This window comes from Agelaius phoeniceus (genome assembly GCF_051311805.1).
Source record: "Agelaius phoeniceus isolate bAgePho1 chromosome W unlocalized genomic scaffold, bAgePho1.hap1 SUPER_W_unloc_2, whole genome shotgun sequence".
Lineage (NCBI taxonomy): Eukaryota > Metazoa > Chordata > Aves > Passeriformes > Icteridae > Agelaius > Agelaius phoeniceus.
Genome location: NW_027509867.1, coordinates 1,871,910 through 1,886,117, shown reverse-complemented (window position 1 = coordinate 1,886,117; position 14,208 = coordinate 1,871,910). Strand labels below are relative to the sequence as shown.

General features: G+C 54.0%; 1 protein-coding gene across 1 annotated transcript in view; it reads right to left on the bottom strand.

Annotated features, from left to right (window-relative positions):
* LOC143692634 (uncharacterized) overlaps positions 1-13,176 on the bottom strand; it is a 54,258-nt gene extending 41,082 nt beyond the window's left edge. The window contains exon 1 of the mRNA XM_077172884.1: positions 12,889-13,176. Coding sequence (XP_077028999.1) covers positions 12,889-13,176 — 288 coding nt within the window. The remainder of the gene's footprint in view (positions 1-12,888) is intronic.
* Positions 13,177-14,208: the final 1,032 nt, after the last annotated feature.

Below are 14,208 nucleotides of genomic sequence, written 5' to 3'. Positions count from 1 at the left end.
ACTGAGCTCACCCAGAGCAGGACAGGAGGGGATGTCAGTGTGGGAAGGTTTGGGGAAAATCCTGTTTTGGGGAAAAACAAGGTGTGAATGCCTTGGGTTGGGGATTCCTCTTGCCCAAGTCCATCTCTAGAAGTCACCTGATGTCCATAAAAACCTCCAAAAATCAAGACTGAATAAAAAAAATGTCACCAGGAGTGCCCCATTTCCAGTCTCATCCCTCTGGGGTTTTGGTGGTCCCCTGTCTCTGGGCTGTTGGGGATCCCATGGGTCCTGGGGATCCCCCCTCTCCAGGGTCCTTCTTAGGGATGCGGGCAGATTTTGGGGTCCCAGGGTCCCCCTCTCCAGCCTCCCCTCAATCCAGCCACTTGGGGTTCCCTCTTCTTTCCACCACCCTGTCCTGCTTTAGGGCAAATTTGGTTGAAAACCTCCAAAAGGAGTTTCCTCTAGAATGCAGATTCAGCAGCCCCACCCTCAGCCAGTTCGGGAAAATATTTCTGTCGCAGACATCTTTCATGAAAAATCCTTTCTTAGGATTTTTCCTTGTGAGAAGCTGCAGTTTCAGCAACCAAAAGTAAACAATGCTTATCTGCTGCTGTGGAATGCAACAGGTAGACCTGTGATTGGTCTCATGTGGATGTTTGGATTTACTGACCACTCATGGCAGAGCTGGCTCTTGCTCTCTGTCTGAGACACAGATCTTTGTTATTCATTCTTTTCTATTCTTAGCTTAGCTAGCTTCTGAAGAAACCTTTTCCTTTCTATTTCTTTTTAGTATAGTCTTAATGTAACATATATCATAAAATAATAAATCAAGCCTTCTGATCATGGAGTTAACATTCTCGTCTCTTCTTCTCCTCCTGAAAACCCCTGTGACCACGGTCACAATTGGTGACCCCTCGACTGAGGAGGACAATCATCACTTCGTGAGACCACCAGAGGAGCATTGCTACACTGGGTAAACCCTGAATGTGTGGCATTGATGGTTGCTTCACAAGTGACCACAGAAGTGGATTCTAGCCAGGAGCTGAAGAACTGAAGATCCGAATTTGGACAGAGTTCACAGCAAGGCTGACCACAAAGAGAACCTTCTGAAAAACCTCCAGGAAGATGTTCAGAAAGCTCAGCAGCACCGTGCAGATAGCCAGAGAGTCCTGGACACTGTCACAAGGTACTGTTGGTTTTTCCCCTCCTAAAGATGAGGCCATTCGCAGTTTGTGGCTGCTCATCTGGAGGACTCCTCCCCTAGAGGATGAGGTTCCATTCTCCCCTTCAGAGGAGAAACTTATTGCCCTCTGGCAAAAATGGGGTGAAGAGGACAGAATTCTCCTGTTGGAGACAGATTTCTATGAGTTTTTTCGATGGGCAAAGCTCTTTGGGTTTTTTACGAATGTGCTATATGCCCTCGATATGTTTGTCTGGGAGTGTATGGGCTCCATTTTCCAATTCTTTTTATACCGTGGGTTCGGATGCCCCTCGATTTATCCAACCTTTTTGAAGCTCCTTCTAGTCTTGAAACGGAGAGCAGCTGTTTTTCCCTGGATTGCTAACTGCAAGGGCAAAGCCCCGTTCCCCCCGATTCCGGGGGAAGACCCTTTGGAGGGGGACGCTCTGCTGCTTTCCAGCCCCCCTGAACCACAGTGGGGGGGCGAAGTTTCGCCCTCAGCCGAAGTTTTTTTCCTGCGTCTTCGGAGCATGCTCAGACGGAGCCGTTTTTTCCCCCCTCCCGTTGCTCTCAGGGGGGATGGGAGTGGGCGGTGCCGCCCTGGCCAGCGCCGTGAGCGCCGCCCCAACCCGCCCCGCGCGTGCGGGCGCTTCCCCGCGCGGCCCCTCCCGCGGCCGTCCCTCCAGCAGAGCCTGTGGGCGCTCTGGCCGCGGTTCCGCCGGCTTCCCCGCCTGTGTCTGAGGCCTCAGAAACACCGCTTCCCACAACCGTGCCGATGTTGCTGGGCAACAGCGATCCACCGCTCCCCCCGGCCGTCCCGCTGCCTCCCGTGCGGACTCCGCCGCCTTCTGCGACTGCGCTTCCGCAGCCCATGTCAGAGCCCGGTGCAGAAGATGCTGCCAACCCCGTGCTGCCCCCACCGCCCCCGCCGCCTCCCCAGGCGGCCCCGCTGCCCGCCCCTGCAGGGACTCTGTCCTCCGTGTCTGCGTCAGAGGCTGCCCTGGAACCGGCGGCAGCTGCAGCGGCGCCTCCTGCATCCAGCGTGACTTCCTCCCCGAGTTTTTCGGGTTGTCCCGGGGCTGCCCCTACGGGGGGAGCTGGGACAGGGGAAGAGGGCGTCAGCCTGTCCTTCCGTGGAGGAGGCATGGCCCGACAGCTGGCTGTGGGCGCAGCCCGGCTACCTGTTTTCAAGATCAGCATTTTTGGCGGGTTGGGGGGTGTTTGGTCCGGGGTTTCCCCCTGGGTGATGCGGATCTCTCTGCCGCCCCTCGCGCGCCCCAGCGGTGAGGGGGAGGTGGCTCCCAAAAGTTCTGCCCCTGGTCCCCAGCCCAGAGGGGGTGGAGGTGGTGCTGTGAGGCAGATGGGAGGAACACCTGGTGCATTTGCATCGCAGAGGCCGAGGACACAGCAGGAAGCGAGCATGGCTTGTCTGCCGTGGGGAAAGGACGTCCCCAGACCCGAGACCAAGTTTCTCAGGACAGCTTCTGTCTTCCCATTGCCGGCATGCCTTGGTGATTTTGGGGAAAGGAAGTGTTTGGTCACCCCTTCTGCCATTGTACTGGCAGCAGGGTGCGGGTCTGTGCCAATGCAGAGCCTGCCTCGGGGGCTGGACCTGGGCTGTTGGGCTCAGGTCCCTGGACCTGGGCCACCTCCCAGCCTCCTGCTGGGTTTGGGGGCTTTGCTTCCCCCTTCAGGTCCTGGGCCACCGTTACGTGGCCCAGGACCTGAAGGGGGAAGCAAAGCCTGATCCACAAGGGCCAGGCCCCCCCAGGGCCTTTCTCAGGCTCCTCTGCTGCTGCTGCTGCTCTTTCTGACAAAAAAAAAAAAAAAAAAAAAAAAAGAAAAAAAATTAAATTAAATAAAAAGAGTTGAAATAGCTTGCAGCAACTCAGAAGTATTGAAGGGCCAAAAGATAGCTTCAGCCCAAGTTGTTCAATAAAGGGCTGTGGCAGGACATTCCAGAAATCTTCTCAAAATGGTTTGAAATTGTTTGATGACTGTCAATGGACTTTTGATAACTATTGATGGATTTTTCTGTAGCAAGCCTGTTTTAGCACCAAAAGGAACTTTCAGAGATAGCAAAGAGGAACATCTTCAGTCCATGGACTTTTCCTGAAACTCAGCTGCTTGGACTTGAACTTTCTTTGCACTGTTTTTGCATTTTCTTATATTGTAAATGGTTTAGTGATATGATAGAATTTTATGTTCTACATGTGAAGAAATTCCCTGTTCATCCCACAGGAGCACTTGACCCAAGTTCTGTTGGCAACAGATAACCTGTCAAGTGTTTGTTATTTCCTCTGCATATGCCTAGCAGAGAAAATTACAAACACTTTTCTTTTTAATTTAACTAAATAAAAAAGGTGACATGTCGCAGACATCTTTTCACTAAAAATCCTTTCTTTAGGATTTTTCCTTCTGAGAAGCTAAGAGGCCTCAGGGACAGAATGTAAACAATGGTTATCTGCTGCTGTGGAATGCAACAGGTCCACCTGTGACTGGCCCATCTTGGATGTTTATAATGAATGGCCAATCAAGGACCGAGCTGTCTCGGACAGAGTCCGAGAGAGCTGCCTTTGTTATCATTCTTTTCTTTTCTATTCTTAGCTTAGCTAGTTTCTGAGGAAACCTTTTCCTTTCCTATTTCTTTTTAGTATACTTATAATATAATATATATATCATAAAATAATAAATCAAGCCTTCTGATCATGGAGTCAACATTCTTGTCTCTTACTTCCCCTGAAAACCCCTGTGACCACGGTGACATTAACCCCTGCTAAGAGTCGGCCCTTTATCTTCTACCGATGTCTCTGGTGTCTCTTGTGCTGCACAGGCGCCCAGCCCAGGTGCCCTCAGTACCCTCGGGGCACAGAGAGTGTCTCCCCGCTGTCGGCCGTGTCGGGGCTGCCCCTGGTGTCTGCCGACTCGGGACTGGCCCAGGGTTCCTGAGAGGCTCCCAGAGGGACAGAGACAGTGGTGCTGGTGGCAGCACCAGGAAGCTGCCGGGGTTTGGCTTTTTTTGCCAGAAAATTGCTGCATTTGGGTTGTGCCAGCACTGGGAAATTGCCAGATGTGGGCACTGGCAGTTCCAGCGCACAGCAGATCTTGGTGGGGAATGTTCTGGCACTGGGAAATTGCCAAATGTGAACTTTCTGTGCCAGCAAACTGCTGGAATTATGCTGTGCAGGCATCTGAAAAATTCCGGATCTGGGCACTGGCGGTGTCAGCAAACATGAGATCGGAGTAGTGTAGGCACCAGGTATTTGCCTGGTTTTGGCTTTCTTTGCCAGCAAATTGCTGCACTTGGGCTGTGGTGGCACAGGGAAATGTCCAGATCTGGGCATGGGCGGTGCCATCAAACACCAGGTCTGGGCGGTGACAGTCTTGGCACCAGGAAATTGCTGCGTTTTGTCGTCTTTTTCCAAAAAATTGCTGCACTTGGGCTGTGTTGGAACCAAGAAATGCCCAGATTGGGGTACGGGCGGTGGCAGCAAACACCAGATCTTGGCATTGCCGGTGCCGGCAGCGGAAATTGCCAGATTTTGTCTTTCTTTACCAGAAAATTGCTGGATTTGGCTGTGCCAGAACAAGGGAATTTCCAGATCTGGGCACTGGTGGTGGCAGCAAACAGCAGATCTGGGCAGTGCCAGACCCAGTAATGTTGGACATGAATTTGTAGAGAATTTTTAAGGTTTCATAGAAGGTTTCTATAGGATGTATACAAGTGTCACAATCCGTCCTTACGAACGGGTTTCGAGATGGTTCGTGGGTTGATCTCAGAGTGCAAAAAACACCAACGTGGTACAGGGGGTTGCAGTGATAATCAAAACAAATGTACCTTTATTGAATAATCACAACAAAATGCTTTGGGGAGAAATTGGGGAAAAGGGAAAAAGAGGGAGGAAGAGAAAGGAAGGTGTAGAGCTATCAAACGTAGAATGGGCGAAGTCCTTCAATATGCAGCCAATGGAGTTCACCAGGTCACGTCTGGGGAGGTCTCAGGGTTGCAGTTCATCCAAACTCTTATTATACTCTTTTTCTTGATGGGGGAAGGGGTAAAACTTGAAACCGAATCAAAGGTAGTCTATTGTATCTTTGGGGGAAAGAATGGTGTTTAGAGAAGGGTACACACAGTCCATGTTCTCAGCAGTGGGCGAGAGCCATTGTCTTCTTGGTCCACTGCTCACACCTGCAACATCCATCTTGCTTTGGTCAGCTTGCCTCCCCCACACACCTCCCCCAGGTTGGGGGTCTCAGTCCCAGTCCTTGGAAAGAGTGTGGGGGGGCCTTTTCCCATAGGGATTTCCTGTCCTGGTCTTTGATGGAGAGGCTTCTTGCATCTCAGTCTGTCTGTCACTGCAGTTGTAAGACAAGTGAGGGGTCTTCTGTGAGAGACCACCCAAAACTCAGGAGAAGACCACCCAAAACTCAGGAGAAGTCTCAGGAGGTGGGACAACTGCCAAGGCTATTGTTGCAAAAAGGGCACGGTGCCCCCTTCTTCCTTTCATTGGGTTCAGTGTAGCATACTGCAAACACACCTGTGAACCCCATCCTGTCTCCCCTCACTCACCTGGGACCTGCTTTGCTTGGAGAACTGGCTGCAAACAGCCAAAGAGGGATTTTCCCTTTTTAATTTTTTGAAGCAATCTAAAACTCCTGAGTTTCCCCATTGCAAACAGAAATCCTCCTCAAGTGTGTGCCAAGACCAAGCTGCCACCAAGAGCACTCCAGACCTGCCTGGGCCAGCTGTGAGGGTGGATCATCATCCCAACCTGCACCGGGCCATTGCAAGGGGCTGTTGCCATGGACACTGCAGGGACCCCACTGCTGGCTTTGGCTGCCATGGCAACCCCCATCAGTTCAGGTTTCCTTGGAAACCAGCCCAAGGAGCCATTTCTGCAGCCAGGTTCCATGGCCCCTTGCCTGCAGAGCTGTTGCTGCCCTGGGCAGCCATGGCAACCCTGAGGACAAAGCGGTGCCAGGGCTGTTCCAGGTACAATTGCAGTGACACTCGTTGGTGCCACCAGGTGCCATGGCAATGGACACAGGGACCCGTTCCTTAGATTGGTGCCAAGGCAACCAATGCCCGGAGCCATTGTGGTGGTTGGTGGCCATGGAAAGCTGCCCTGGGCCCCTTGCTCAGGGCTGGTGTCAGTGCCCAGAGCCAGAGGGGATCCCTTGCTGGGGGCTGTGCCATGGCCACCTGCCCTGTGCCGCGCTGGCCGCTCGGGCACCAGGAACCAGCAGCCAAGGGCACTGCCAGGGCCAAAGGCCAGGTCAGCCAGACAGAAAGGGGCAGCACTGGGCACTGTTTCCATGGCAACCGGCACTGGGGGGGACACCTGGGTCACCTGGCCTGGCAGTTGCCATGGAAACCCCTGGCAGGCACTGAGGGCACAGCCCCTGGCACTGAGACACTGCTGGGCCGGGTGCTGGGCACAGGGCTTAGCACGCAGAGATGGTTTTGTTCTTGCTGAGCTGCAGCACAGCCAAGGCCTGTCCTGCCCCTCGTCCAGCCACGCTGGGGAGGGGCTGGGGCTGCGGGGGAGCTGGGCAGGGGACACAGCCAGGACAGGTGACCCCAACTGACCCCGGGCACACCCCAGAGCAGAGCACATCATGCTCAGGGTATGAAGGGGGGGAACAAGGAGGAAGGGGGAATTTTGGAGGGAGGGTTTCTGCCTTGCCAGGTAACACTCAGGCAAGAGGGGGCCCTGTTTCTCCAGTGGGCAGGGTCACTACCAAAGACACAGACACCAACTGAAGGAATTGTGTCATTTATATCATGCACAGCTGCAAAGAATTACAAAAGGATAAGCTCAGCAAAGCACATCATCATTAGCAAAGAATTACAAAAGTAGCTCAGCAAGCCATCAGAACTCATCATTACATTTTGATGACTAACCCCTTGGTCAAACACTAGAGGTGTTTGTGGCAGACAAAGATTCTGGCTGACTATCAAGGTACACCTTACAGACATCAGTAGTACTTCGGTGACACCGTTCTTCATTCATTTTTCTCAATCTCATTCGAGTTAGGAACAAGAATTCTGTAGTCCATGGAGCTGGCACCATGTTAATTCCAGAATAATGCCCCAGGCCCTTTGCTGTTCAGCTTTACCATGCTGTCTGTGGCTAACAAGGCCTGGGGGGGCCCTTTCCCCTCTGGCTGGAAGGGGCCGGGTCCCAGTCCCTGAGGGGCACCCGGGCTCCTGGATGCAATTCCTGTGCAAGTCCCTCAGTGTCACAGCAGCCTTCCCATGGAGCCCCGTGGATCAGAGCATTTCCCAAAGGGGCCCTTGGGGCAAACAGGGAGATTTGGTCTGGCAGCATGTGTAAAACAATATCCTGTCACATCTCCTTGTTCTCACACAGAACACTTGGCTGCAGGGACACATTCCCATTGTTCCTGCCCAGGTTTCAGGACTCAGAGTTGTCTTTCCCAGGAGCTGCTCCTTCAGCTGCCTCGGGAGGGCCATTTGGCCTCCAGACCCACATTCGGGCTCCATTATTAGGGCTGCTGGATCCAAACCCTTTATCTCCACAAACGGTGGTGATTGCAGGTGGATCTCCTTTTTTCACAATCCTTCTTAACATTGCAATATTGATAATTGTGCTACCCTGTCATGGGGTTGACTAATCCAATCCTGGTCACTATTGTTTAACACAATTCCTTTAATTTCTCCTTGATATTCTGCATCAGTTCCTCTTCCCATGACATGACCACTTTGCAAGGCCAAGCTCCAAGTGAGCAGTTACCAAAGCAAAGTGTCCTGGAGGAATCTGAATTCCTGTTTCAGTATTGATAGCTCTCATTTGCTTTGAATTTATCCAAACTAATTCCAGTGCATGAAGGCCCAGCCCTGCAGCCTCTGGGCTGGCCCTGCCAGGGGCCATCACAGCCAGAACAATTTCCCAGGCAGTCCAGGTCTCACTGCCCATGGTTGGATTTGCAAACTGGGGGCAGCTGTGCACAGCCAGGGGGTTTCCATTTCCCCCGTGGGCCATTGTTAAGGGCAAGGAGCACATCTGGGAGATGGGTTCTCCATGGGCAAAGGTTCCCATCTCCTCATTTTTTCAACTGCTTTTTAAACAACCCCTTCACCCATGCAACCAATCCTGCAGCTTATGCATAGTCTGGTACAGACTATGCATAAGCCCTGCAGGCTTAATCACTGAATTTTTCACAGGAACAGACAAAGCACTCTGCATCACAGTATCAGCAAACCCTGTAAAAACAGCCAATTTCCTCCCTTCCTCCTTTTTTCATTGTATACAATCTCACAAAGTTGACCACTGAAATTAGGTTCCTGGCCAATCCTGTTCTGTAGGGTATTTAGTGTTACATCCCTGAGCAGCCAAAGCTACCAAATTAGCATTGTCAGCACTACTTCACATTATTATAATTTTACATGTAGATAAACATATTGATATAGACAGACCTAGACATACATATCAAAATATATATATGAAGATCTTATTGTACTATAAATACATATATAGTTATTTATTATATTGATATTCCATTTGCACCAATGCAGCTGAGCTCAAGATTAAAATCCTCTTCTCTTGCTCCATGTGGGAGCATTCCAACAATAAATGTTCCTTCTGAAGGTGCTGTTTCCAATGTACTCTTAACAATTTTATCTTTGTCTGCCCAAACCCACACATTCTTTTCCTTTTCCCTTATGTAATTTTTGGATGCATTTGAAGCCATCCAGGGGTGCAGCCTCTTTTACCCGACTGCCCCACTGCTCACACGGGGCTCCCACCTCAGCCCACTCCAGAGCCAGGGAACTCCAGGGAAGGGCTTCCCATCTGGGAATTTCTGATGGCACTGATTCCTCACAGTTACACTGAACAAGTGACATTTTGTTGGGATCTGGCCAGACTGGGCCAGTTTTGTTTTGCCAGTGGGCAGGGTCAGCACCAAAGACACAGACTCCAACTGAAGGAATCAGTGTCATTTCCTGCAGCTCAAAGCAGCAAAGAATCACAACAGGAGCAGCTCAGCAATGCACCCAACCATCCCCACCAAAGATTGCCTGCAGTGATTGAGAAAGATCCAGCCCCAGTTACCCTCAGCCTTTACCATGCCCCAGACCCACACAGCAGCTGGGGAAGCTGTCACAGCCAAGGGCTGCAGAGCCACTCCTGGGCACTGGCAATTCCTGCAGGTGCCTCCAGCCACAGCTGAGGCTCCAACCCCGCTGGGAGAGGGCCCAGCTCTGACAGTGCTGAATGGACAAACTGACAGCACTGCTAGTGTGGCAACATCTGCTTTCATCCTCCTCTTGGCTCCCTCCCAAAGCCTGGCCAGGGCCCCAGGAGGGACCAAGGGAGGTGACTTTGACCATTCAGCCCAAACAAGGCCAGATGTCAGATTTCATGGCCTTGTCTGGCTTCTAAATACACAAAGGTCAACACATGTTTCACTAAGGAGTGGCTACATCTATCACAGTGCTAATGACCATGCATATTTCATCAGGGAGCAGATACAAAGATAACCTTTGCTTGGAAGGTTCATCCAGAGGCCACCTTTGGCTCAGGGCCTGCTGTTCAGGCCTCACTCAGGGCTGGTGTCCAGGCCTTGGCACTTCAGGGACGTGGTTTAGTGCTGGGCTTGGCACTGCTGGGTGAGCGGCTGCACTGGGGGAGCTCAGAGGGCTTTTCCAACAGAAAGAATTCTGTGATTCCATGATTCTATCCACTGCGTTCAGCTGGGTCCATGTTAGCAGCATTCATTTGCTCAGAAAGTCTCCTCTTGCCCAGCTCCTGTGGCCTGAGGTTTCAGCTCCTTCAGCTCCTGGTGCTGAGCTGCTCATGCTGAACGAGACGACTCGGAGAGAAGAGCACAGTCCATGCAATTCCTTCTGGGACACGGAGAGGGGAGGCTGTGCAAACAGGAGCATTGTTTGCTGTGGCCTCCTCTCTGCCCTTCACGCCTTTCAGCGCTTGGAACCAGCCAAGAGCTTTCTCCAAGAGTGCAATGGAGCAGCTGTTCCTGCTCCTGGCTCTGGCTCTCTCCAGTCTCTGCCCTTGCCTGCTTCTGTCCCTCGTGCTGTGCCCTCTGTTCCCCCAGGGCTGGCTGGCTGCTGCCCAGGACTGTGGCACTGGCACAGATCCAGTGCTCCAGAGCCTCCTTTCTGTGCCCTTGCAGCTGCCTGGGCACAGCAGCCTTTTCCATCTGCAAGCTCCCCATGGACAGGGAGTGCCCAGCTCCGTTCCTTGCACAGCCTCCAGGAGCCCAGGGCTGCCATCTCAAGTCCCTGCTGGCTCTGGGGGCTCCCAGGTGCCTCAGGCTGCTGTGACACCGCTGCACACGGGAGGGAACAGGGGCAGGGGCTGTGCTGAAAGTCAGCTCCATCTGCTGCTGCTGCTGCTGCTGCTGCTGTGGGGTCATTTGTGCAGCCCTGGCCCAGAGCCAGGGATCAGATCCTGCCAGTCTCTTCCAGCCCTGGCTGCTCAGAGTTTGGGCCTTGGAGCCTCAGGTGGGCAAAGGCAGCTGCTCCTGGTCCCTCTGTGTGCCCGTGTTCAGCAGTGCTGCTCCATCAGTCTGTGCCCAGCAAGGGGGAAAAGCCTCAGCCCTGCAGGGCCAGGAGCTGCCGGGCTCTGCCTGAGCAGCTCAGCCAGCAGGAAGGGAGCTGCTCCACACAGGAACCAGGAGCAAAGGACTATCCTTTTTTACAGCATGCTTTGTGGTTCACAGATAAAAGAAAGGAAAAAGAAAAAAAGAAAACGTTTATTAAATTTGAAAGATAAAAACAAAACCCAAGTGTGCAATGAAAAATTTTCTGTAACTCTAAATTAAGAGGTAACTGATCTTTTGAAACAGAGAGCTCAGTATTTACTTTATAAATGTGCTGATGGCATTGATGCATCTTACTGGCCTTAGTAATCTTTACAAAAAAATTTTTGGGGTTTGTTTCCAACATTGTTATTTTAAAGTGTGGTTGAAGCAATAGGAAATTGCTTTGTGCCCTGCCAGCTCCAGCAGGACTGGGAATCTAACCTCTGTCAAACCCCAAATCCTTTAGAAGATGCCCTTCCTTCTCACCCTGTGAATGAGCTGCACATTCCCTAGAAACTGTCAGGGATTTCTTAAAGACACAAAGTCCCACTTAGGGCTTTTTGCTCTGGTTTGGCAGTGCAGAAGGGCAATTCTCCATCCACCAGCTCCAGACTGCACTGCCTCAGGAGCACGGCCCACTCGCCAGCTTTGGCCCACTCGTGGCACTGCTAGAGGAGGAAGAAAGTGCAACTGCACAATTCCAGCCAATCAAGAAGGAAGAATGGGACAGACAAACACCCTGTACAGATGCAGGCGTTCAGCTGGGACTGTGGAGAGTTTGGGTCCTTGCCAATTGGATGTGTGTCCCCAGCTGCAATCTCTGGGCCTGCAGCAGAGCCTCACTCAGCTGCCAAAGCAGAAAGCTCAGGCGCTGTGCTCGCAAGGGGCTCGTCTGATGCAGAGCTGTCAGAGCAATGTGAGGGCAGAGCCAGCCCAGCTGGGCCCAGGGCTGAGCCCAGCAGAGCCCTGGCAGAGCCCAGAGCAGCCTCAGCAGCCGCAGAGCCCGGCTGCAAGGAGAGAAAGCAGAAACCGCCCGTCAGCTGAGGGCTCCTGTGCCCTTGTGCCAAGGCCTGTGGTGCCCAGGCCGTGCTGGCTGTGCCCAGAGCTGTGCCCAGAGCTGCCCATCCCTGCTGCCTTTGGCAGCAGAGCAGGAGGGCAGGACATGTACCCAGCCTGCAGCCAGCCACGGCACATCCAGCCCTCAGCAGCTGCCCAGAGCAGGATGCTCCTGTGCTCGCTGCCATCTCCCAAAAGCTCTGATCCCACCCTGCCAAGCACACAGGGACCCACCTCACGCCAGCCACGGCTGCAAGAAAAGCTGCTCCCAAACCATGGCCTCAGCCTTCTCCAAGGGCACGGCCCATCCACGCCACAGCTGCTCCCAAGCACTTCCCCATCCACACTGGACCACCTAGAACGCTTCCTCTGGAAAAACAAACAACACATCATTGAAAAGAGATTAGATGCAAAAAGGGAAAACAAGAAAAACGGGAAAAACTCTTATCTCTGTCAGGGCCTTGAGGGAGGCCCAACTCCAACATGGTAGGGAAAAACCCAGCCATGGCTGAGGGAAGCCCACACTTTCTCTCTTCCCCCCTGCACTGCCCCCCAAAATCACCATGATCCCAAAGCAAACGAGGGCAGTGGAGCAGCCCAAGCCCTTCCTTGCCTGCAGAGCAAAGCAGCCCCTGCACAGGTTCTGGAGTCAATGTGGGGAAATATCGCGAGGTCTTGAGATATCGCGAGATCACGCAGAACCTCTCCCCTTTTACTGTTACTGACCGTTACCCCCTGTTATAAAAGACCCTGTCTAACCGTTAATAAAGGCCAGTTACTGTCCACCACATTGGTGTATGCATGTGCTTGGCCCGTGTGGCAGAGGCGCCGCCACAGAACCGTCCTCGACCCGGGACGCCATGCCCCAAGCAGCGGCAACAAGTGGTGCCGAAACCCGGGACAATCCGGGAAGCGGGAATCGCCTGGGCGAGTGGACGGCGGCCGGAGCAGCAGGACTGTCTCCGGCGGGGAGGACACTCCCGGAGGACCAGCAAGAGGGAAGGGTCTCCCACTGGCATTCGGCAAAGGAGGAGGGCTCGCGCCAGGAGTGGCGAAGGAGAAAGGCTCGTGCCTAGGACCAACGCAGGAGGAAGGCTCACGCCGGGGCGGCGAAGGAGGAAGTCTCGCGCCAGAAAATTGGCAAAGGAGGAGGGCTCGCGTCGCAGCCGGCGGAAGAGGAGGTCTCGCGTTGCGATTCGGCGAAGGAGGAAGTCTCGCGCCAGGGCCTGGTGAAGGAGGAAGTCTCGCGCCGGTAGCCAGCAGTGGAGAGGATGGAGCCCCTTGTTAAGGTCATTTTTAAAATTCACAGAGACTGGGGCATAGATTGTGAGCCAGGTGATTTTGTCCTCGCAGTGTCGAGGCTCCTGCGCGCTGGGGTGATCAGGCATCGGGAGGATATCTTCCGCCCGGAGGTATGGGATAATTGTACTGGCGCCCTAGCGGAGGAGGCTATGTCCTCAGGCTCAGGGCGGAGTCTAAAATCATGGGGCAGGCTCATGCAGGCACTGAAAAAAGCTCGGCCAGTCCAGTGGGAGCAGGGAAAGTGGAAGGCCACCCAGGACTGCTTGCAGGAGGGGCCCCGGCAGGGTGCGGACGATCGTGGGTCCGCTGAGTGTGGGGATTCGCAGCCGTGGGAGCGCTCTTTGCAGCTCCCGAGCCCAGGCACCCCATCTACAGGGAAAAAGCTGTCGTTTTGGGACGGGCTGCTAAAGGAAGCACGGAACGCGGCCGTTGGTTCAGAGGCGCAGGGTGCGGCCGTTAGTTTGGAGGCGCAGAGCGCGGCCGTTGGTTCAGAGGCGCGGAGCCCCGCCGTTATCTCGGGGCCACAGGGCCCCGCCGTTAGCTGGGAGTCGGGGGGTGCTGCCATTGATTCGGACTCCGAGGGAGCCTGGACGGGGCCTTCGCCTCATGTGCCGCAGGGTGACGAGCCCCAGAGGGAGGGGGTCACCATGGCAACCCGCGGCCGGCGGGGCTGTCGAGGCGGCGCGACGGGGGTTGAGCTGCCGGGCTCCCAACCGGCCACGGCCAAGAGCCACCGCCTCCAGCGGCCGCGCCTACGCAGGGCCGGCGGGCAGCCTGGGCGGTGCGGGGCGGCCGGACCCTTCCGTGGGCTGGTGGCGAGCGGAGCCGGGCAGCGCGGTACCGACGTCGGGGCGATGCATCGCACCGGAGAGAAGAGCCGTGCGGGGCGGCGGGAGTCCTGCCCCGCCGCCCTCTGCAGCAGCGGCGGCTGGGCTGTGCTGGAGGTGCTGACAGAGAACGGGCAGCAGCAGCAGTGGCCTGGCAGCCAGGGTGCTGCTGTTATCAAGCGCTTTTCTGGCTTTGAAAGCACCATCACTTCATGTAGAAAAAATGAAGTGCCCAACTGCATCATCAGTGCTGCATCAAAGCAAGGTTTTGCTATCTACATAGATGATTCA